This window comes from Theobroma cacao, chromosome 5 (assembly GCF_053813885.1).
Source record: "Theobroma cacao isolate CCN51 chromosome 5, ASM5381388v1, whole genome shotgun sequence".
NCBI classification, from domain to species: Eukaryota; Viridiplantae; Streptophyta; class Magnoliopsida; order Malvales; family Malvaceae; genus Theobroma; species Theobroma cacao.
The window spans coordinates 44,690,654-44,713,859 of NC_142643.1; the positions used below are offsets into that span (position 1 = coordinate 44,690,654).

At 33.7% G+C, this 23,206-nt stretch overlaps 2 protein-coding genes and 2 pseudogenes across 2 annotated transcripts; all 4 read right to left on the reverse strand.

The window, feature by feature from the left end:
* Nucleotides 1-335: 335 nt before the first annotated feature.
* LOC18600104 (ethylene-response factor C3 pseudogene) lies at nucleotides 336-1,320 on the reverse strand (annotated as a pseudogene).
* Nucleotides 1,321-6,260: 4,940 nt separating this feature from the next.
* LOC18600105 (ethylene-response factor C3 pseudogene) lies at nucleotides 6,261-7,170 on the reverse strand (annotated as a pseudogene).
* Nucleotides 7,171-10,338: 3,168 nt separating this feature from the next.
* Nucleotides 10,339-13,600, reverse strand: LOC148762984 (receptor-like protein EIX2). Its single transcript, XM_088806837.1, has 2 exons — nucleotides 11,735-13,600; nucleotides 10,339-11,582 (listed from the first exon to the last, which is right to left on the reverse strand). The coding sequence occupies exons 1-2, from the start codon at nucleotides 13,581-13,583 to the stop codon at nucleotides 10,486-10,488; spliced, it is 2,946 nt and encodes a 981-aa protein (XP_088662963.1). The 5' UTR covers nucleotides 13,584-13,600; the 3' UTR covers nucleotides 10,339-10,485.
* A 5,207-nt stretch (nucleotides 13,601-18,807) lies between these two features.
* Nucleotides 18,808-21,939, reverse strand: LOC148762985 (receptor-like protein EIX2). Its single transcript, XM_088806184.1, has one exon. The coding sequence runs from the start codon at nucleotides 21,937-21,939 to the stop codon at nucleotides 18,877-18,879; it is 3,063 nt and encodes a 1,020-aa protein (XP_088662310.1). The 3' UTR covers nucleotides 18,808-18,876.
* Nucleotides 21,940-23,206: the final 1,267 nt, after the last annotated feature.

Genomic DNA, 23,206 nt, shown 5'->3' on the forward strand with positions numbered 1-23,206 from the left:
TAACTCGTTTCCTTTTTAAAAGGATTGAGATTTCATAGTTGAATCTTATTTTCTTGTAATTTTTTTTTCATTTTACCATATATAAAATATCGTGAGGAATTAATTTCTTCATTTCATAAATTTTTTTCAGATCTTGAACTTCTTTGTACTGTAATTGATTTGCCATAGAGAAAAGAAATTGACAATGATATTTAATTATTGTCTTTTAAACATTATCTAGAATCAGTTGCAAAATACATCAAATGTAATCCTAGTTGTTAATTACAATGAATTGATAACTGAGACAATATTGTCACAATCAAGTTCCATCTCAATGGAACAATGATAAAGAAAGCTAGCAAATAATGGTGTTGTCCACTTGCCCAAGTTGACATATAAAATTCTATGTCCCACAAAAACTTTAATCCTATATCCATCTTCAGCATTTACAAAAGACAATTATCCAAGAGGAAAAAGTCGTTGTCCTCAACATCTCAATGTCTAAACAGTAAGGATATAAGAAAAGAAAAAGGAATTAGTTCCTCCAATTAATTAATGGCAAGTAATTCTCAAGTTTTACCAAAGAGTAGAACTCTCGGATATGCTAAGAAGTTCCTCCAAGTAATCAGTTCCTAAATCCTCCAACACCACAACATTTTCCATCCTCACTTCCTTCTCTTTCTTGACTTTCTTCATCAACCCCTTTTTGCTCTTCAAGGAGTGCCTTTTCTTCATTGTTAAAACAGGTGAACACCCTTCTTCAAACCCATAGTTCATTTCTTGAAGTGATTCGTAGACTTTCTCCATTGGAAAATTGAGGATAGCCAAAGAACCCCGCATTGCCAATGCAGCTTGATCATAGGCTAAAGCTGCAGCCTCAGGAGTATCAAAGGTTCCAAGCCAAACTCTAACGCCGTTTCTTGTGGAATCCCTTATTTCAGCCGCATATTTTCCCCAAGGTCTTCTCCTGACTCCTCTGTAAGATATCTCCCTGGTAGACTCCTCTTCATTAGCTTTTGAGCTTACTTCATCATCTCTGGAATTATTAACCGATGCGGTGTCGAAGGAGCTTGCTGGAGCTTGGTTTAGGACTCCTAAGAGAAGCATCTCCTGAGAGTCATTTTCGTTGAAGGGAAGGGCTTGGTTAGGGGGATAATTGAACGACTCTAGTGACAAATTTTCTTGAGAAACGTAGGAAGAAGATGATTCAGGAGAGAATTGAGAATATGGGTATTGGAAGTATGAAGAATTCATTGATAAAACTTGAGATTATTTTCAGGCTTTAATTTGAAATTCTTAATTCTTCTCTTTGTATATGGTATTTGGTGGTGAGTGGTCTTCGGTCATAGGAAACACATTGGGAAGTTCAGGGGACATATATAGGCAGAGGGGGAGGGAAAAAACACACCATTTGGAGTGAGAAAACAAAAATTTAATATCTACTCTGATGATAAGGATGAAAAAGTGGTAAAATTACATGAACACAAGGGATTCAAACAGCATTATTGGGTCGTTATTGGACCCACGAATGATGTAGTTACACGTGAGTCAAATTAGCAGATGGGCCATGGCGGCCAGGTCAGACGAAATTTTCAATCTATCTTGCGTCAGCTTGATGATATCATTCAATAGACAAGGGCTTGCCCACTTGGCGCTAGCAGCTACCTTAGGCGGACGCATGGTACCACATCTAAGTGCCCAATCCAGTGTTGAAAGTGCTTGTTTTACTTTGGAAGATACAGATAATGTATCTGAATGTACAACATCTGAATAATGTCAAATCAAATTCAGAATAAGTGATTTGCTTTGGGTTTTTGTCAGCTTATTATTGTCAATTTTATGCAGGTTTTACCCCAAGTCGATACTTATTGATCTAGAGATGTCTAAAGATTTTAAATGCAAGCCGCAAAAAGGATACCTATACATGGACCTTACATAGATGAGTCCTTGGAAGATTAGCCTCTTCTAATATAATTTTTTACCAGAAAGTGCATGCTTAACCATGGGCATTACAGCTTTGACCTTTTTAAAAATACCCCATGATTGACAAGCTGAAATATATCTCCAACTTTCTTCCAAAAGCAAGTTACTTTATAAGCATTTTTTAATCTTTTGCACCACTATATCGAACGAGTGGGGTGATTTAGACAGTCATACTAAACTAAAAAAGAAAGTGGTCCTTTACAAGAAATTTGTTCTTTGGTCAAATTCATTTCCATTCAGCAATTTGCTATCGTGCGGTTATCCCCTCTTTTTTGTGGAGAAAAAAACTTGAAGAAGACACAGCGATGGAAATTTGCATTCTATCTGATCATTGCCTCACCAATTTTATTAAGCATTGAGAACCACACTTCTCTTAATTTCTTCTTTAGACCAAGCTCTTAGTTTTTTTGTTTCATGCATTTACATCCAATTTGGTAAAAGTTTCTAACCATGACAGCAAAGATGTCCAAGTTCATGTTCTAAGTTAAAACAAGTAGTGGGCATCAATAAGGTAGATCTAAATAATGTAGTGGCCTAGCTATTTCAAGGGTTTGAATAAGTTCAAGGTGCAAACAGGAAGAAGGTCAATAGCAAAGGAAGAGAAGAAATCAATATTATATTCGATAGAGTGGCCCCCTTTATTAAAATCTTTTGGGAATGTGCATGAACCTCCAAATTTTTACATTGAAATTTGACAAGAGTTTGAGCTCCTTTGTCAAAAATCGATTCTCTCATACTTAGCCGAAATGTTTCATACAAAATTGATTTAATATGAAAACTGACAGATTGTTGCTTGACATAGCAGCAACTTGGCCTTAATTTGTTGTGACATGCATTTCCTAGGCGGCCTGGTCAAAGATGCTGCTCGTGTCTATTTTGAGTTTAACTTGGATGTAAATGTAATTGTCCTCAAGTCTAATTTATCATTGCATAAGTGATCAAAATGTTTTAATGCAATTTGACTTATTCAACATAAAAAGATAGATTATGGTATAAATTTAAGAATTTTTTTAAAATTTTATATGTTTTTATAATCATTTAATAATTTAATCAAAATTTTGACTGTACCAGTTCATCATATTATAATTTTTCAACAACTCGATTCATCAAATATTTTTTTTTTAAAAATTTATATGATTTTTATTATAATATATATATATATATATATATATATATATATATATATCTTATACAAAACTTAATCCACAAGGGAAGATGTTTGAAAAAAGTGTGCAAAGAAAGTCGAAATAATCAAGCCCATCAAACAATATTATATGATTTATCATTAAAGAGTAATTACAAACATACAAGTCCTTTTTTTAAGAAGAAAAAACAATAAAAAATTAAATAGTACTAGTCCATAAGTATTATTTTTAATTACAAATAATTCAAACTCGAAATTAATTAACTTTCTTATGTTAAATCAAATTCAAAAGCGAATATATTTTCTTAATTTACTAACCCAATTTCTAATCTTCAAAAGGGAATATATAGTTTCAATTTATTATCAAATTAGGAGTTTAACTATGAAAAATTTTCCATGATATAATTATACCAAGTCTAATGATACTTATACGATGTAGTAATAAGCAAATGAGTGAATGCTCTAGGTCATGTGTCCCAAAAGCTGGTCAAGAAATAAATTTTATAATGTTGAGGCATTAAAGTGGAGGATGTTTTAATACAATAAAATAATAGGAGATGTAATGGTGCTGTCGCCTTGAGGTGGTCAATCAAACACTTCGGCGATTGCAATAAAATTAAAATCGAGAAAAATATTTGAAAGTCTTTGGAAGTTGGAAGTTCACACAAAATAATTTGGTCAAAAGTTTCCAAGTGAGAGTGATGTAAGAGACTATGTTAATTGGCAGCTTAGTTAATTTAACTTTCTTTGAGGATTTAATCAAGTACTCTCTCAATTACTTTCACCACTTATCCATAGATTAAGAAGAATATGAATTAGGTAAAATATACGTAAGAGAAGGTGAAAATTTGTTATTTACTAATATTAGTTAATTATTTTTTTTCAAAAATTGTTTAAAGAAATAAAATGTTTAACAAATAAAATAATGTAAGATTAAAAATATATAATAATTAAAATGCAATGTACACTCAAAATAATTATTATAATAAAAAATAATATATTTTTTATTTTAAAAATATTATTTAGAATTAGAAAGTTGTTTGTTATGACGGTTTTTCTATGTTTAATTTTTCCTTTCCTGATTTTGTAACAAGTTATATATCATCTTTGATACCAAGAGCCGATCAAAGGTAATGATGGGAGGTGATAGCCGTCATCGCTCAATTTTTAATCATTGACTCAATTTATAATTTTATATTATTATCTTTTAATCACTTTTTATTCAAATCTTAAATCTGTCATTCTATAATATTAATTAAATTTGATATCAATTAAGAAATTTTTTTATTTATTCAAAAATAATAGTTATTTATGTATTTAAAGATTTGTTTTTCTCAATTTCTGAGAGTGAAAAGTAAGTATCGAAAATAACTATAAGACAAAAACTTCATTATAAGATGGAAACCCTTATGTAAAAGCTTGACATTAAAGTGAAATCATAATTGATATGTGCTGCAGCTTTCATGATGGGCACTGTGGATAAGCTGATGAGGCTTATCGTCTACTATAGAAGAAGACAATTGCTACTGCTTTTGGCTGGCTGTCTTCCTTGACTTAATTTCCAACTATGTTGGGCATCAAGACCAAGTGTTTTAAGGTCAAGAACGAACTACGTGCTTGAAATTTTATGGAAGAATCCAGAAAATAAAGAGCCGGCACCCTGGATCGGATGACTGTTTCAACTTACCAATTCTGCTTAGCTCTTGTATGTTGATCATTAATGCTGGTTCAAGCCTGAAACATAACAATGTTTGAAATTCTTCTGTAGATTCAAAGTCGAAGGAAAAATATATACAGTAAACAGCCTTCAATTAGAATTCCTGACCGAATTAAATGCTGTAGAAATGATAAAAAAATGTTGTTAAAAGCACACAAAAGAAACATCAGAATTCTCTTGACAGTTGAAGAAGCTAGAACATGTTGAATTTATGAAGCATTGGGTGGTTTTAATTGGTTGGACGGTGAAATGAAAATTGCAGAAAGAAAATATGAATCTTTTGTGCTTCTCAAAAAAAAAAAATGAATCTTTTGTTGGCAATTGATCCAATCGAAGTTGATGACTATGGAAAAAAAGAACTCATACAGCAACACTAAAATGACATCCATTAATTACCAGGGAAACAAGGGCCACATGTTATAGCAAGCTAAACTTCACAATTAAGATGAGCAAATAACTGTCAACATAATTCAAAGAATCTTTGTAAACTACTAGTAATAGAGATCTCTTTGACAGAAGTACTGTTTTCAACTCAATATAGTTTTATTTTTAAATCCTTAGATCACAAACCCACCGAGACTGATATCCTAATCTTTGTCTGGAAAGATTTCTTGGCATAATTTTTCTACATTCATAATTCAACACTATTTTGTTGATTTTGTTGTAGAAAATTTGGGTAAATCTAAATCCAAACCCAAAGTTATATGAATGAAATGATGAACAAATGGGAATTAACAACAAATAAAATGGGCACATAAAAGTCAGAAACCACTGAATATATATTTGCACAAATTAATGTCATTTTCTTTCAGGACAAAAGCTGTGCCAAAATAAATGTGACATCTTCGGCAACCTTATGTCCTCATTTTAATTAAATGTTGAGTCCTTCGAACAAAGACAGATGTAGGATATAATCATTGAATGTATTCAGCATTGGCAGCACCGTCCTCACAAAGACATCAAGTAACAGAAGTGAGAAAATCACACCGCGCTGCCTCTTTCTTGTCCTTCCTAGCTCAAATAGAACTTCATCATAATTCAAAATAGGGGCCAACTTGCCTTGGCATATACTGCTTTAAGGGAAAGCTAATTAATTTTCTTGTTTTGTTGAAAATAAAATGAAATAACTCAAATGATAAGGATGCGGTGAGACGTAAATTAAGATTTTTTACATTTGAGAAGTTATTTTTTTATATAAAAAAAAGTGGAAAAAATACAAATTATCATAAGTGATGATTTTTTATTTTTCGGATTTTTTTGACAAAAAAAATATGAATTAAAATATTACTATTATATGATTATTGTGGTATTTTTTATTGAAACTCTTTCTAAATTCAAACAACTAGAAAAATTCATCAGGTACAGGAGAATGAAAATTTGTAGACAATGTTTACAGAGTGTATTCAGACATATATTGGAAAAATTCAACTAGTGTGTAATGTTGACAAAATTCTGCATAGCACAAAACTTTGATCCTTCATCATCTCAAAGATTTACAAGTTCAAAGGCATTATCCAACTAAAACATTGGTCCTTCTGCACCATCTAATTTGAAAAGGGAGAAGAACAAAAGGAGAAGAGAAAATGCACTCAATTATTCACCAATAAGGAGTTGCACTACTCTCAGATATACTTAGAAGCTCCTCCAAATAATCAGCTCCTAAATCCTCCAACACCAGGATATTTTCCATCCCCATTTCCTTCTCTTTCTTCTTCTTGCTCCCTGATCTTTTGGCCTTCATCGAGTACCTTTTCTTCATTGTCAAAACAGGTGAATAACCTTCTTCAAACCCATAGTTCATTTCTTGAAGTGATTCATAAACTTTATCCATTGGAAAATTGAGTATAGCCATTGGACCTCGCATTGCCAATGCAGCCTGATCATAGGCTAAAGCTGCAGCCTCAGCTGTATCAAAGGTTCCAAGCCAAACTCTAACACCATTCCTTGTGGAATCCCTAATCTCAGCTGCATATTTTCCCCATGGCCTCTTCCTAACTCCTCTGTAAGAAATCTCCTTTCCTGTCTCCTCTTCGTTAGCTTGCGAATTCACTTCATTATCATCTCCGAAACTATTAACAGATGTGGTATCAAAGTAGTTTGCCGGGGCTTGGTTTAGAACTCCTAGAAGAAGCATTTCTTGGGAGTCATTTTCATTGAAAGGAAGGGCTTGGTTTTGGTAATTGAAGTACTCTGGTGAGAAGTTTTCTTGAGAAACATAGGAAGAAGAGGATTGAGCAGGAGAGAATTGAAGATTTGGGTATTGAAAGAATGAAGAATCCATGTATGAAAATCAAGTAATCCTAGTTTATGCAATAATTTCCTCTCTTCTTTACAAACAAGCTAAATGGGCTGGATGGCCTTTGGTCATAGGAAATGAAATTTGAAGCTTAGGCCTATATATAGTGACAAGCTAGGGAGGGAAAGGGCTACATCACTCAAATATTTTTATAACAAAAATGAAAAAAAAAATTAAAGAAAGGATGGGAAGAAGGTAAAATTACATGAACAAAAAAGCGTCAAACATCATTATTTGGTCGTTTATGGAACCCACAATGGACGTTGATGCACGTGAGTCAAAGGGGACTACTCGTGGGACATGGCGGCCAGGTCAGACTAAAATGTAACCTGACATCAGCTCTGATGATTTCACTTTTATGTCCTGCTTAATTATACCCTATATTAGCTCATTAAATTTGTGCCAATCAATTGCTAATTACCTTAGATTGATGGACATAAATTGATCAATATATGTAGTAGGGATTAATATATGTAGTTATCTCTACTGTAATCGTAATCTTATTTCTACAGAAAAAAAAGATTTTATAAAATAATTAATTTATATCACATGATACGATTTTTATTATAAGTAGCGTGATTTTAAATAATTACATGTAATATGAAATAAATGGTTGATTTTTTTAATTATTATTACGTGAAGTAATTTGTTATAAACTAAAAAAAAATTATTAATGAGTTTTCTAGATAGATCAACAAAACAATATGCATAAATTTCCGTTATCATAATTTTGTATGTGATATTTCTAAGTTGGTTTTACCTCTTCACTCAATTACTACCTTTTTAAATGTTTCGAAGTTCACACTCTGTATAAGCATATATAGTCTTGCAGCCTTAATTTGATGATTTGCCACTTCTTAATTAGTCTCTAATGTTATTTTGACCAAGGATTGATTGTTTAAACATGGTCATTAAATTATATATATTTTTATACCTTATGATTGATATTTGAAACATGTTTGTAACTTTCTCTTCAAAAGGAAGATATAAAAAAATTTAACTATTATATTGCACGAGTGGCTGTCTTGGATTTACATAATATTCAAAGAGCTTATTGCAAGGACATTTTCTTCTTGTCAATGCCATTTCAGCCTGTACTTTTATAGCCTACTATTTATTTATTTGGTATTTAATCTTTGCTTCATCTTATCCGATCTCCTATTCGGGATATTATTAAAAACTTCGGTTACAAAAAGAAGAATTTCTTTTTGTTTTTTGGCTTTTTTTCTTGACGACCGGAATTCAAATTTGTTGGACAAAAAATCAAGATTTTAGACTATATTAAAAATATATTATTACTATTTAAATACATAAACATCAAAATCAAGACATGAATATTTTAAGTTTTTCGCTTTGTTTAGTACGATAGATAAGCTTGTTAAATTGCACTAGGGCCAAAATAACCTTTTAACATAGACAATAGTGAGATATAGTATATGATTTAACCTTTGCAGAAGAAAAAAAAAAGGTATATGCAGCCTCTCTCCCTTTTTTCACTAGAAAATCTAGCTATAAGTATTTTCAGTTAATCATATCTTAATCAAAAACAACATGTGGGAAGGAAATTTAGAGTGTACGAACATCTCAACTTTAACTAAATCATTAGGAACAGAAAAAAGAAATGGATACATATATTATTGGATAGGGGGCCATGTCTATTTTTAACTCTTTAGAAATGTGCATGAATCTAAATTTTTTGCATAGAAAGGGAGATGGTTTACGCTTCTTATCATACAAACAGCCTTCAATAGCAATGATTACTTTTAACATTTGGCACGTTGATTTCATGTGAGGGGATGGATTCTTGCTTTATGTATATATATACCTTGCAAGTTGGCATTGTCGTCAAAATTTGATTAGGCAGATGGAAGCCCAAAAAGGGTTTTGTGCATAGAAAATTTTTGCTCTTCAACCAAAGATGGATGAAAAGGATAGATCTAGTTCAATTCTCATTCATCCCCCCCATGCATAAGCGCCCATAGAAAAATTGGGAGGCACGAGTATGCAACTTTAACAATTTATGAAGCAAGAAATCTGGTCATCTCCATCTCCATGCTAATTAGGGTTTCCAGAAACTGAAATTTAACATGGAAATCATTCAAACATGGTCTCTACCCGGTACAACAATTTCTAACTGGTATGAATTTGATTATTATGTAAATAATACTAGATATTTTTTGAATTGAAATAAAGTATTTGTCTAACAAGAAATGATTTATTATTAAAAAAAATAAAAGTGGTATGATTGCAATGAAAATAACAATGATAACAAAAGTAGGGCCATAATGATTCATTGCATTCTATTTTTATAATCTAATATCACTGTTCTATAAAATAATTATTAGTTGACCAACATAAAGCTAAAGGCTGAGAAATTTGCAAACATTCACTTTATAGTTTGATGGGTAGCTAGCTATTAGATCAACTATTCTCTGCATTCAATAACCTCAAATCCCAATGTTTTCAACCCGTGAATTACCAGACAACCAAAGTTTACTGAATCTTCTATTTCTATAGTTTATGGTTTGAAAAAGATGGCCACGAATGAGTAATATAATAGGGCTTTTAAAGTTGGTGATGTCTTTTGTGAATAAAATAATAAAAAAGAAATGTGATAGTGATCATGTTCCCTTAGAGGGTTGATCAATCTTTGCATTTTGGAGAATTGATTTTAAGCTTCATAAAGTGTTTGAAAGTCTTCGGAAGTTCAAACTTCGCATACAAAAACTTTGGTCAAAAGTTGTTAATCAAATGCTTTGGTCAGTCTATAATTTTGAACTTTATTCTAAATTCCCATCATTATTCATTTTTGGATGTATTAGATTGGGCTTTCAATCTAGCCCATCAAAACTTAGTGCAGATTTTACTTTATCAGAAGGAAAGGCCCACTGAGTACACCCTTTACTATGAACAACCCATTGTGATAATAATGGGCCTCCGAGTACAAGTCTACTAATCATGTTCCCTCCCTTACTGCCCTCTCATCCAATAAAGTTTTGAAGCCAAAGCTTTCTGCTTTGCTAACGGTACATCACAATTATGAATATAAATAAAATTAGAAAGTATTTCGTATTCAATGGTACTCAAATCTTGTCCATTCTTTTAAGTGTATCTTCGCACCTTGTTCACTTTTGATTTTAAAGTATTATACCATTTTAACAGTTGTAAATAAAAATTGTTGAAAACTCCATTACCCTAGACCCATCTTGATTGTTAAAATACAATTAAAAACATTCATCAGTCTTACATTAACTGAACACAATTACATTTATTTTCAATAAACTATAACTTGAGACACCACTTTTATTCTCCCATTAAAACGAAAACATGGAACATGTAAAAGAGCATACAAATCTAGTTATTACATTACCAAACACACCGAAATGAGCTTCTTCCGGTAGTGGCCCAAAACACGTACAGCTTACGACCAACATCGTCCAGTTTGTGATAGTAAGCAAACCTCCAAGACCTGATGAAAAACAGGGGAGCCACTACAGCCCAAAACCCAATCACAAATCCAAGCACTATACTCACGTAAAGCCCATTCACCTTAGATCCCTTACTTCCTGCATTTGTAACATTCGGTGTTGCGCCATTTGCACTGCAGTTTTTAGTAACAGGAGGTCCACAAAGATGATTGCCAATATAAGAAAACATGTCAAAGCTTTGGAGCTGGGTGCCTAATGGGATTTGTCCTGTCAACTTGTTGTAGGACAAGTTCAAGTGATTCAAGAAATTCAAACCGGAGAAACTTGAAGGTATTTCACCATATAGTCGGTTCATCGACAAGTCAAGAGATTCCAATGACTCCATGTTGCCGATGTTCTCTGGTATCTTTCCCGTCAAGAGATTTCTTGACAAATTTAATGATATCAGCCCCACAAGATTTCCAAGTTCTTTGGAGATCTCTCCTTTAAGACTGTTTGCTGAAAGGTCTATGCTAGTAACAAGTCCTAATGTGGTTCTGTAATCATCCTCTCTTCCTTTCATCACCACCCTTACATCCCAAATAATTGAGGTCATACCATCACTCGTGACTGGGAATTGGGTTTTGTTTTTTGTGGCCATGGCCCTTAGGTTACTCAAACATTTTGGAATAGCTCCTGAAATGTTGTTAAAAGCAAGGTCCAATATCTGAAGAGAATGAAGCGCACAAATTTGATCAGGAATATTTCCATGAAAGTTATTTGAACGGAGGTTTAGAACCACAAGTTGTGAGAGCTTCTCTCCCATCCATGCCGGTATGCCTCCATTGAATTGATTTTCACTTAGATCAAGAATCATCAACTCAGCAAAATCTTGCAATGCGGATGGTACTTCTCCAAACAGATTATTACTTCGGAGGTTTAGTGACTCAAGCAAAGGCATAGATCCAAAGGATCTAGGGATTTTCCCAGTTAAATTGTTGTTTGCTAAATTTAAGATTGATGTTATCCGATTTTCCCAACAATCTGGAATTTCACCTGACAAAAGATTTGATTCAATATCAACAAGGGTAAAAAAATTGAGCATTTAATAGAGGAATTACAAAAAAAAAATGAGAAAGAGATTACTGAAAATAAATTCGTAGATAAATATAAATATCTTAAATATGAGGATACTTGTGGCAACGGACCTCTTAATTGGTTGGAACTCAAGTCAAGCAATAGACTATCGGGCAAATATGAAATCCCCGACACAAGTTGGTTATGGGAAAGATCTATCGCTTCCAAATAAGTTGAAAAGTTACTAAACCAAGTGGGAATGATGCCTGAAATTCCTGCATGGGAGAAATCTAAAACAAACAAGTCTTTTTGGAATTGTAGCCACCGAGGAAATTGCGGGCCAAGATGCCAATGACCCAATTCAACAACTTCACAGCTAAAAGGAGGAATCCAACTTGGGTTTGGTTTGAATGTCAACATGTTGTTTGATGCCCTCAAAAGTCTCAATCTCCTGAGATTAGAAAAGTGCATTTCTGATACATTTCCTTCCAACATATTATTACTAACATCTAACTTTTTTAAATTCACAAGTTGTCCTACACTTTGAGGAAGACTTCCATTTATTCGATTGTTGGAAACAAAAAGAAACTCCAAAGATGATAACTCTCTTATCGGAAGTGGTCCAATTAATTGATTGTCTGAAACATCAAGAACTTTCAACGATGACAACTTCCCAATTGGCAATGGAATGGGACCAGAAATGGAATTTTCTTGGAGGGAAAGGTATGCTAGATTTTTAAATTGCCCGAGTTGATTCGTTAAATGGCCAAAAAGTTTGTTAAATGCTAAATCCAATGACTCTAATCTATCCAAATTACATCTAGATAAGCTCTGTATGATTTCTGATACGTCATGATCAATTTTATTCATTGACAAATCAATCTCCCTTAAATTGCAAAGACTTTCCAAAAATTCGGGTACTATTCCTTCAAGCATGTTATTTGAAAGATCAAGGTGAGTAATGGTGCTCAAGTTTCCAATGGCACTCCAAATATTACCTTGCAGGCGGATACCACTAAGACCAAGGAATTGAAGACGGTTTAAATTAGACAAGCAGCTGGGTATCGATGGTGAAGAGAATGAATATGAAAGATCAAGAAATTTGAGAGAAGACATGTTCTGAAAACCATTGGGAATCACACTTCCAATACTATTCCCACTAAGATCAATGGACACAAGACTAGGAAGACTGAATATCCATGTAGGTATTGAAGGTAACATGTTCGATGAAAGATCAAGAACAGCAAGAGATGTATAATTAACATTGACTGGAGATGGATCATTATTTAGATCAATGCAACCTGACAAGTGCAACTCTACCAAAGAAGGAAGTTTGTTTGTTACCTGCAGCCAATCAGTTGCTTGACTAAGATTTGCTTCACTCAGATCGAGATACTGCAAAGAAGGAAGGCTAGAAACCCATTGAAGAGTTTTAGCTTCTAATACGAAATTGTATCCAAGATCAAGATAATGCAACCTGGAGAGATTTCCAAGCTTGTGTGGAATTGCTCCTCCGAAATATGCCATAGAGAGGTTAAGATAGGTTAAACTCTTTAGTGAACCGATGAATTCGGGAATCTGCATGCCCTTAAAATCGTTATTGCTTAAGTCTAGAAAACTGAGATGCTTCAAATCGAGCAAAGAAGGATTTATTTTGCCTCCTAGCTTTGACCAAGGGTAAGCTTCCCATACAGCAGCTGGCGCATTCTCATCAGGATTAAGAAGCCCAAAATGCAGCTGATTGACAAGGCCAGTCCGGTTATCGCAAAGAACACCAACCCATTTACAGCAATCCTCATGATCACCTTCAACCCAAGAAGATAGCCTGTTTGATTCATCAATGAGATCATGCTTGAACTTCAAAAGGGCTTGTCTCTCACTTTCAATGCAAAGCACATTGGACTTCCCTTCACAAAAGCTAATACCGGTAGCTGCGGTGACAAGAAGAAATGCAAATAAGGAAATTGTAACAGCTCTCATGGTTGCATACTGATCATTGCTAGCAAAACCGAATATATAAAGTAAGTTAAAGGAAGAATATTTTCAACCACATCAAGCTCAAGGAACTTTCCAAGACCCAGAATTTCCACAAAAGCATTTGGATGAATATAAAAATTTTCGTTTTTAAGGAAGTTTCCCCTTAATTGCATAGAAAAAGTGGGTGTGTGTAACGTATTTGGATGAATTTGACTATTCACTTCGGAATTAATCATGACTATTTGTTGCCAAAAATCACCTAAATCTTCTTTGCTATACATTATCGTATAACTGCTCTTTTATTCATCTACGAAGTTAATATAATTTTAAATTTAATTTATTCTCTTAAAATTTAAAAAACACTTCTTTTCCTTTTTGTATTTTTAACTTTTGAAAGCTAAAGAACTATAAAGAATTTTAAGATATCTTTAAACTCTTGATCAGTTAAGGAATACAGCTTAGATCCAATAGATAGCTTGTCGCAATTCTGAAGATAAGGAAAGGAGAACTTTATTATTTTTTAAAGCAATTTTATTAGCACTAAAATTCAATGACAACTAAAGTCTTCATGTTAGATTTTCTAGTAAAATCCTTTTGTGGACTTAACATTATTTATTTTTATATTTTGTCAAAATTAAGTTAAGATAATTTGGTTTTGATAAAGTGATAATATTATAGTCTATAGTATGATCTAATAAAGTGGGTTAGACTCTAATGCTATATGTGGACTTAAATTAAAAGTGTAGGTCTTGTGTAGGAAATCTTAAATCCTATAGTGGGTGGGACTAAGGATTCACTATATAAAGGTAAAGCTAGGTCCCCTTTTTTGTTTACAATGACATAAAATATTACACCCCTTGAAGAGTCATAAAGAAAAAAAAAAAAGGAAGATCATAGTGCACTAAGTATCCACAGTTAATCTAGTTAATATTTTTTCTACTATATTATTTTTACTGTTAAATTATAAATTAAAAATCAAATACATCCTAAATTCCTACTATATTAGATCTTGAATTAGTATAATTTTTTTTTTTTATAATTAAGGGAGAGGGAATTCGAATCCTGTTTTGTAGGTGGGAGATAATGCACCAACCAGTGAGCCAAATACTCGAGTGCAGTATAACTTATTTATACATAAAATTTTTCACTCCATTCTTATTAAAGACTTTTTTTAGCATTTAAACCTGGTTTGTGCTTTCTTTCATTTTGGGCTCCCAGCTATAAGAGCTTCAAATTAATCAAAATTCAGCCTATTGTTTGATTTAAGGACAGAAAGTAGAACCATTTAATTGGCATCATGCACGTGGCGCTTTCTCATTATTGCTTTCCAAATCCACTTCAATTTCTAGCTTGCATTATTTGTCCACAAAAGCGTCCAAGTCTATGGTGGAATAATTGGCGGTCATAAATCCGTTCAAGCTATCGAATGTCACAAGTATAGAGGAAAGAGTCAAATCCACCAATTGTATTGAGTAAGTGCCACGGACCTGCAGGGTCACGGCTTAGGGCTACGGAAAATTTCTTAGCATATGGTTGCAACATTCCCACGCTTTTAAATCCACCAACTAGCTTAGATAATTTCTTTAACACTTGCCAAACAAGATTTTAATCTGATATATATATATATATATATATGTCACTCACAAAAATCCTCATATTAATTTAGAGAAGTTAATTTACAACAAAATTAAACAATTTATTTATTATGGAATCAAAAGCCTTTACTAAGTCACTTGTAACACCATGTGTAGAAGGGGAAAATTCCTAGAGGCGTAGAAGCCTTTCAGCTCTAGATTCAATTAAAATTCAGACAAGGGTACAATTTTTTTCTAAACAATAGAAAAAGCTGATGTGGCACATGGTTATTGGGGTGTAAAAGTCTGGATTTTACTTTTCTATTCGATCCTATTTTTATTTAACCCCCTCTCGGTCCATCACTGTTTAAAAATCCTATACACATCGGGACTATGAAACTATTGTTTAATTTGGATATATAAACCCTCATCCCTCAAGCTAGTCTGGATTTTTGAAAATTTTGATTAAATTCTAAAGCTGAAAGGCCTCTCTAGGTGTTGTGCTTGTGAATCCAAAACAATTTCTTGCTTATTAATTCAAATTCATTCGTGTACACAGTAAGCAACTGAAAAACAATCAACAAGTGATCCGTTTGGGGAGGAGGGAATTCTTTTTCTCATTAAAATGCGTTCTTGGTTTTGTGTAAGAGTCAATGAAGGTAATAAGTTGATTGAGGATGTGGATTGGTGGAATAAACCTTGGAACTTTTTTTTGCCCTTTTAAATATGAAGAGAGTAGAATTGAGATAGGAAGGTGAGTTAAACTTTAATGTTCATGTCTCTATTAGAGGAAAACGCCGACAAGTTGTGGAGGTGTTTTAAGGGATAATATGAGTGTGATTCTCAGGTTATTCTTTGAACCATAAGGGATTCATGACTTTAATTATGTTAAAATTATAACTCTATTTATGCTAAAAAAAATATTTTAAACCACATCAAGTTCAAGGAACTTTCCAAGGCCCCTGAATTTCCATATTGCATTTTCCACAAAAGCATTTATAATTGCATGGAAAAAGTGAGTTTATTAACTGTATTTGGATGACTTTGGCTACATACATAATATCTAAGAGAAGTGACTGTTCACTTAGGAATTATTGTGCAGAAGAAAGAAGAAAAGTTGAAAAGCAAGTCAAGTCCACCGAGTATATTTGAGTAAGTCTCACGGCCACGGTCACGGCCCACGGCTTTTCCAAAATTTCCAGGCGTATAATAAATGTTTGATGCTTGATTTGCTACTGCTTCATCCACCAAGTAGAGGTGTTCGACGGACAAGACAGGTCAAGTCAACACAACTTCCTTTTGGAACCCAAGTTAGAGCTTAATTCCGCATGTCTATTTATTTATTTTTTATTATTATACTATATAATCTTATTCAATTTATTTACACTGAAATCTAAATGTTTTTAGTCCAAATCTGACCCCAATCAAGACGAAAACCATGGACTTTGACGAGTAACCAACAATTAAATACCTCTGCCAGCAAATAATAATTATGACATTTAACCCTATTGATAAGGAATCAGTCACAAAATTCCTCCTACAACTATCAGATAATTTAAGAATCTTCTTGCTTTGTTATTCTTTGCTTTTTTTTTTTTTTTAGTGTTTAATTGAATTTTATAATAAGGTAGGGATTTGGATAATATAAGTAAATCGTTTTTCTTAGAAACACATTGTAAAACATCTAAAATAATTCATTCACTAATAATTACTTTTATATAATAGCGATTTTATAGTTTATATTCACCTATGAAGTTAGTATAATTTTAAATTTAATTTATTTTCGCAAAATTTAAAGGTTTTTTTTTTCTATTTTTAAGATATCTTCAAACCCCCTGAGTTAAGGAATATAACTTATTAATTCCAGTAAATAGCTTGTCGCAATTCTGAAGAGGAGGAAAGGATTTCATATTGGCCTCCCAGCTATAAGAGCTTCAAATTAATCAGAACTCAGCCTTTTGTTTGATTATGGACAGAAAGTAGTACCATTTAATCTCTAGCAAAAGAAAATTACGTGATGCTTATCATAATTGGCATCGTGCATGTGGCGCTTTCCAAAACCTCTTCAATTTCTTGCTTGCATTATTTTTCCACAAAAGCGTTGGAATAATTGGAGGTCATAAATGAAAGAAAGTGAAAAACAAAGTCAAGTCCACCAATTCTATTGAGTAAGATCCAAGGTCTCGGCTTAGGGCTACGGGGAAATTTCATAACGATTTAATGATTAATAAAAGAAAAACAATTAAATTAACATCAATAGATTATGTTTACAAGTCTAAGTCTCGATGATGGAATTTCTCAAAAATCTTATGAAAGCAAGTTTCTCTCGAAAAATTTTCTAGGTAAAAGGATATCTTTGGATCTCACCAGTATGATGGGAGAACTTGAAAAATATCTTTAATACAAAGCTTTTACTTGTAATAGGTTTACATTTATGAAAATATAATTTTTTTTAAAAACGTGTACGATAGTCTTAAGGATGAGATTTATTCGTCAAATTTACGAAGACGAATTTTTTAGATTATTCCTTAGGTGAAAGAATATCTTCAGATCCCACCAACAAGATAGGCGGATTCAAAAAATATTTTAAATAAAAGATTATTCATCTGATATTATATGAATTTTGTACCATGCATTTCACGAATACCTCGTGTTCATACTACACTAGTAAAGTCAAACAAAATATTTTAATAAAAGAAAAGATGAAACAAATAAGTAATAATTAAGGAAACATAATAAATTTAGGAATTAAGGCTTAATAGGGTAGTCTATAATCAAAAGGTACTGTTCGTAAAACAAGTGCCACGAGAGTGATAATCCTTCCCTGATCGTAATCGCACTTCCAAACTCAATCTTCAAAATCGTAGGTCAATTTAAAATTCTTTCAACAAATTTAAAATTAATTTAAGATTTCGTCGATAAAAATTGAGTCAATAAATAACCAATCACACCTAAAAAAAAAATTGATGGCAACTCTCAGTATTTTTCCACGTCTAGTAGTCGGGTTCTCAAACCCAAACGTTACGACAGATTTAAAGCTTCATAAAGTGTTTGAAAGTCTTTGGAAGTTCAAACTTCACATACAAAAACTTTGGTCAAAAGTTGTTAATCAAATGCTTTGGTCAGTCTATAATTTTGAACTTTATTCTAAATTCCCATCATTATTCATTTTGGGATGTATTAGATTGGGCTTTCAATCTAGCCCATTAAGACTTAGTGCAGATTTTACTTTATCAGAAGGAAAGGCCCACTGAGTACACCCTTTACTGTGTATAACCCATTGTGATAATAATGGGCCTCCGAGTACAAGTCTACAAATCATGTATGCCCTCTCATCCAATACAGTTTTGAAGGCAAAGCTTTTTGCTTTGCTAATTGTAGATCACAATTATGAATATAAATAAAATTAGAAAATATTTCATATTCAATGGTACTCAAAATATAGGATTATAATTTTGTCCATTCTTTTAAGTGAATCTTCGCACCTTGTTCACCTTGATTTTAAAGTATTCTACGATTTTAATAGTTGTAAATAAAATTGTTGAAAACTCCATTACCCTAAACCCATCTCGATTGTTGAAATACAATTAAAAACATTCATATGTCTTACATTAACGCAACGCCACACAATTACATTTATTTTTAGTAAACTATAATTTGAAACACCACTTTTATTCTCCCATCAAAACGAAAACATGGAACATGTAAAAGAATATACCAATCTAGTTATTACAGTACCAAAAACACCGAAATGATCTTCTTCCAGTAGTAGCCCAAAACACGTACAGCTTACAACCAACATCTTCCAGTTTTTGATAGTAAGCAAACCTCCAAGACCTGATGAAAAACAGGGGAGCCACTACACCCCAAAACCCCATCACAAATCCAAGCACCATACTCACGTAAAGCCCATTCACCTTACAACCGTTACTTCCTCCAATTGTAACATTAGGTGTTGCGCCATTTGCACTGCAGTTTTTAGTAACAGGAGGTCCACAAAGATGATTGCCAATATATGAAAACATGTCAAAGCTTTGGAGCTGGGTGCTTAATGGGATTTGTCCTGTCAACTTGTTGTAGGACAAGTTCAAGTGATTCAAGAAATTCAAACCGGAGAAACTTGAAGGGATTTCACCATAGAGTCGGTTCATCGACAAGTCAAGAGATTCCAACGACTCCATGTTGCCGATGTTCTCTGGTATCTTTCCCTTTAAGAGATTTCTTGACAAATTTAATGACATCAGCCCCACAAGATTTCCAAGTTCTTTGGAGATCTCTCCTTTAAGACTGTTTGCTGAAAGGTCTATGCTAGTAACAAGTACTAGTGTGGTACTGTAATCATACTCTCCTCCTTTCATAAACACCGATGCATAAAAAAAATATGACTTAGAAAGGAAAGAATTCCCAGTTGGAAACCCGGCATGGTAGAGGATTTTGTTTTTTGTGGCCATGGCACTTAGGTTACTAAAACATTTTGGAATAGCTCCTGAAATGTTGTTAGAAGCAAGGTCCAAAATCTGAAGAAAATGAAGAGCACAAATTTTATCAGGAATATGGCCGTGAAAGTTATTTGAACGGAGGTTTACAACCATCAGTTGCGTGAGATTATCTCCCATCCATTGCGGTACACTTCCACTGAATTGATTTTTACTAAGATCAAGAATCTTCAAATCAGCACTATGTTGCATTGCCGATGGTACTTCTCCAAACAAGCTATTATTCCTGAGGTTTAGTGCCAGAAGAGAACGCATAGATCCAAAGGATCCAGGGATTTTTCCAGTTAGATTGTTGTTTCCTAAATTTAAGACTAATAAATCTCTGAAGGTTTCCCAACAATCTGGAATTTCACCTGACAGAAGATTTGATCCAACGTCAAGGATGGCCAAGGATCGCACTTTAGTTGAGGAAATACAAAGAAAGTGAGAAAGGGATCCTGAAAAAAAATTCGTAGACAAAAATAAATGTCTTAAACTTGGGAATACTGGTGGCAATGGACCATTGAATTGGTTGGAACTCAAGTCAACCTCCGAATGTATGGGCAAATATGTAACTCCTCCGGTAAGCTGGTTATGAGAAAGATTTAAATATTCAATTTGAGAAGAAAGGTTCCAAAACCAAGTGGGAATGACACCTGAAATTCCTGCATCGGAGATATCTAAAGTAGACAAGTTCTTTTGAAATTGTAGCCACTGAGGAAATTGCGGGCCAAGATGCCACTTACCGAATTCAATAACTTTACAGCTAAAAGGAGGAATCCAACTTGGGGTTGGTTTGAATGTCAACATGTTGTTTGATGCACTCAAAAATCTCAATCTCGTGAGATTAGAAAAGTGCATTTCTGATACACTTCCTTCCAACATGTTATTGCTAACATCTAAAATTTCTAAATTCCCAAGTTGTCCTAAACTTTGAGGAAGACTTCCATTTATCCGATTGTTGGAAACATCAAGGTACTTCAAAGATGATAACTCCCCGATGGGAAGTGGTCCAGTTAATTGATTGTCTGAAACATCAAGAACTTTCAACGATGACAGCATTCCTTTTGAGAATGGAATGGGACCAGAAATGGAGTTTCCTACGAGGGAGAGGTATGTTAGATTTTTAAATTTCAAGAGTTCTTCAGTTAAACGACCAGAAAGTTTGTTAAATCTCAAACTCAATGACTCTAAGCTATCCAAGTTACATCTAGGAAAACTTTGTAAGAGTTTTGATACCTTTTCATCTATTTTGTTGTCTGACAAATCCATCTCCCTTAAATTGCAAAGACTTGTCAAACATTTGGATATTATTCCTTCAAGCTGGTTATTTGAAAGATCAAGGTGAGTAAGAGAAGTCAAGTTTCCAATGGCACTCCAAATATTATCTTGCAGGCCGATTCCACTAAGGCCAAGGAATTGGAGATGGCTTAAATTAGACAGCCGGCTGGGTATCGACGATGAAGAGAATTCATTCAAACTGTTCCCACTAAGATCAAGGGACGCAAGACTAGGAATACTGAATATCCATGTAGGTACTGAAGATAACATGTTCGATGAAAGATCAAGAACAGCAAGAGATGTATAATTAACACTGACTGGAGATGGATCATTATTTAGATAGCAATCTGACAAGTGCAACTCTACCAAAGAAGGAAGTTTGTTTGTTACCTGCAGCCAATCAGTTGCTTTACTAAGATGCACACTGCTCAGATCTAGATACTGCAAAGAAGGAAGGCTAGAAACCCATTGAAGAGTTTTAGCTTCTAGCAGGAAATTGCGTCCAAGATCAAGATAATGCAACTTCGAGAGATTTCCAAGCTCATGGGGAATTGCTCCTTCGAAAGATGCTCTAGAGAGGTTAAGATATGTTAACCTCTTTAGCGAACCGATGAATTCGGGAATCTGCATGCCCTCAAAATTGTTATTGCTCAAGTCTAGAAAACTGAGATGTTTCAAATCGAGCAAAGAAGGATTTATTTTGCCTCCTAGCTTTGACCGATCGTAAGCTTCCCATTCAGCATGTGTTGCATACGCTTCAGGCATCGAAAGAAGCCCCAAATGCAGCTGATTGACATGGCCAGTCTGGTTGTCGCAAAGAATACCAACCCATTTACAGCAATCCTCATGATCACCTTCAAACCAAGAAGATAGCCTGTTTGAATGATCAATGAGATCATGCTTGAACTTCAAAAGGGCTTTTCTCTCACTTTCAATGCAAAGCACATTGGACTTCCCATCACAAAAGCTAATAACGGTAGCTGCGCTGACAAGAAGAAATGCAAATAAGGAAATTGTAACAGCTCTCATGGTTGCATACTGATCATTGCTAGCAACACCGAATATATAAAGTAAGTTAAAAGAAGAATATTTTCAACCGCATCAAGCTCAAGGAACTTTCCAAGACCCCGAATTTCCACAAAAGCATCCATCGTCCGTTAAAATTTTCGTTTTTAAAGAAGTTTCCTCTTAATTGCATAGAAAAAGTGGGTGTGCAATGTATTTGGATGTATTTGACTGTAGTGTATGCAGTTCAAGTGACTATTCACTTGACTAATAATTATAATAATTCACCAGGCTATAAAACGAATAATGCAGCAAATAAATAATTTGGGTTGTGTTAAATCTCAGAATAGAATACAATACAATACTTGTGTGATTTGCCAACTGAACAATTTATGGAGCTGAGCTTGGAAGAAAAAGATCAGTAGAAAGAGGTAATGATACCTAGATTATTTTATAGCAGTGGAAGCATAAAAAACCAAGGGAGGGCAGCAGTAGGTAAGCAGTAGGTTATCCAGGTTGACTTTGGGATACGTTTGGTTGTGTGGGGTCAACACCACGTGGTCCCCACTTTGTCTAACGCTCGTAATTCCCAATTCCGAAACGTCATAAAACCATGCTTGTCGTTGTTAAAATCAATTTTCTACTGCATTATTCGTTTTATAGCCTGGTGAATTATTATAATTATTGCTGTAGTGCATCAGCTTATTCACTTTGTTTTCTCATTAATGCTTTCCAAATCCACTTGAATTTCTAGCTTGCATTATTTGTCCACAAAAGCGTCCTAGTCTAGTGGAATAATTGGCGGTCATAAGTGCTTCCAAGCTATCGAATGTCACAAGTAGACAGGAAAGAAAGTCAAGTTCAATTGTATTGAGTAAGTGCCAGGGACCAGGATCACGGCTTAGGACTATGGGGAAATTTCTTAGCATATGGTTGCAACATCCCCACTCTTTTAAATCCACCAACTAGCTTAAATAATCTCCTTAACACTTGTCATACAAGATTTGAATCCGATATATATCACTCACAAAAATTCTCATATTAATTTACAACAAAATTAAATAATTCATTTATTACGGATTCAAAAGCTTTTACTAAGTCGGTTGTAATACCTCGTGTTGAAGGGGAAAATTCCTAGAGGCGTAGAAGCCTTTCACCTCTAGAGTTCAATTAAAATTCAGACAAGGGTACCATTTTTTTCTAAACAATAGAAAAAGCTGATGTGGCACATGGTTATTGGGTGTAAAAGTCTGGATTTTACTTCTATATTCGATCCTATTTTTATTTAACC

Excerpts from the sequence above, each read along its gene's own strand:
- LOC148762985 (XM_088806184.1), bottom strand. The coding sequence starts at position 21,939 with ATGAGAGCTGTTACAATTTCCTTATTTGCATTTCTTCTTGTCAGCGCA.
- LOC148762984 (XM_088806837.1), bottom strand. The coding sequence starts at position 13,583 with ATGAGAGCTGTTACAATTTCCTTATTTGCATTTCTTCTTGTCACCGCA. Across the intron at positions 11,583-11,734 it reads GAGTTCCAACCAATTAAGAG|GTGAAATTCCAGATTGTTGG; the intron begins GTCCGTTGCCAC and ends ATCTTTTGTCAG.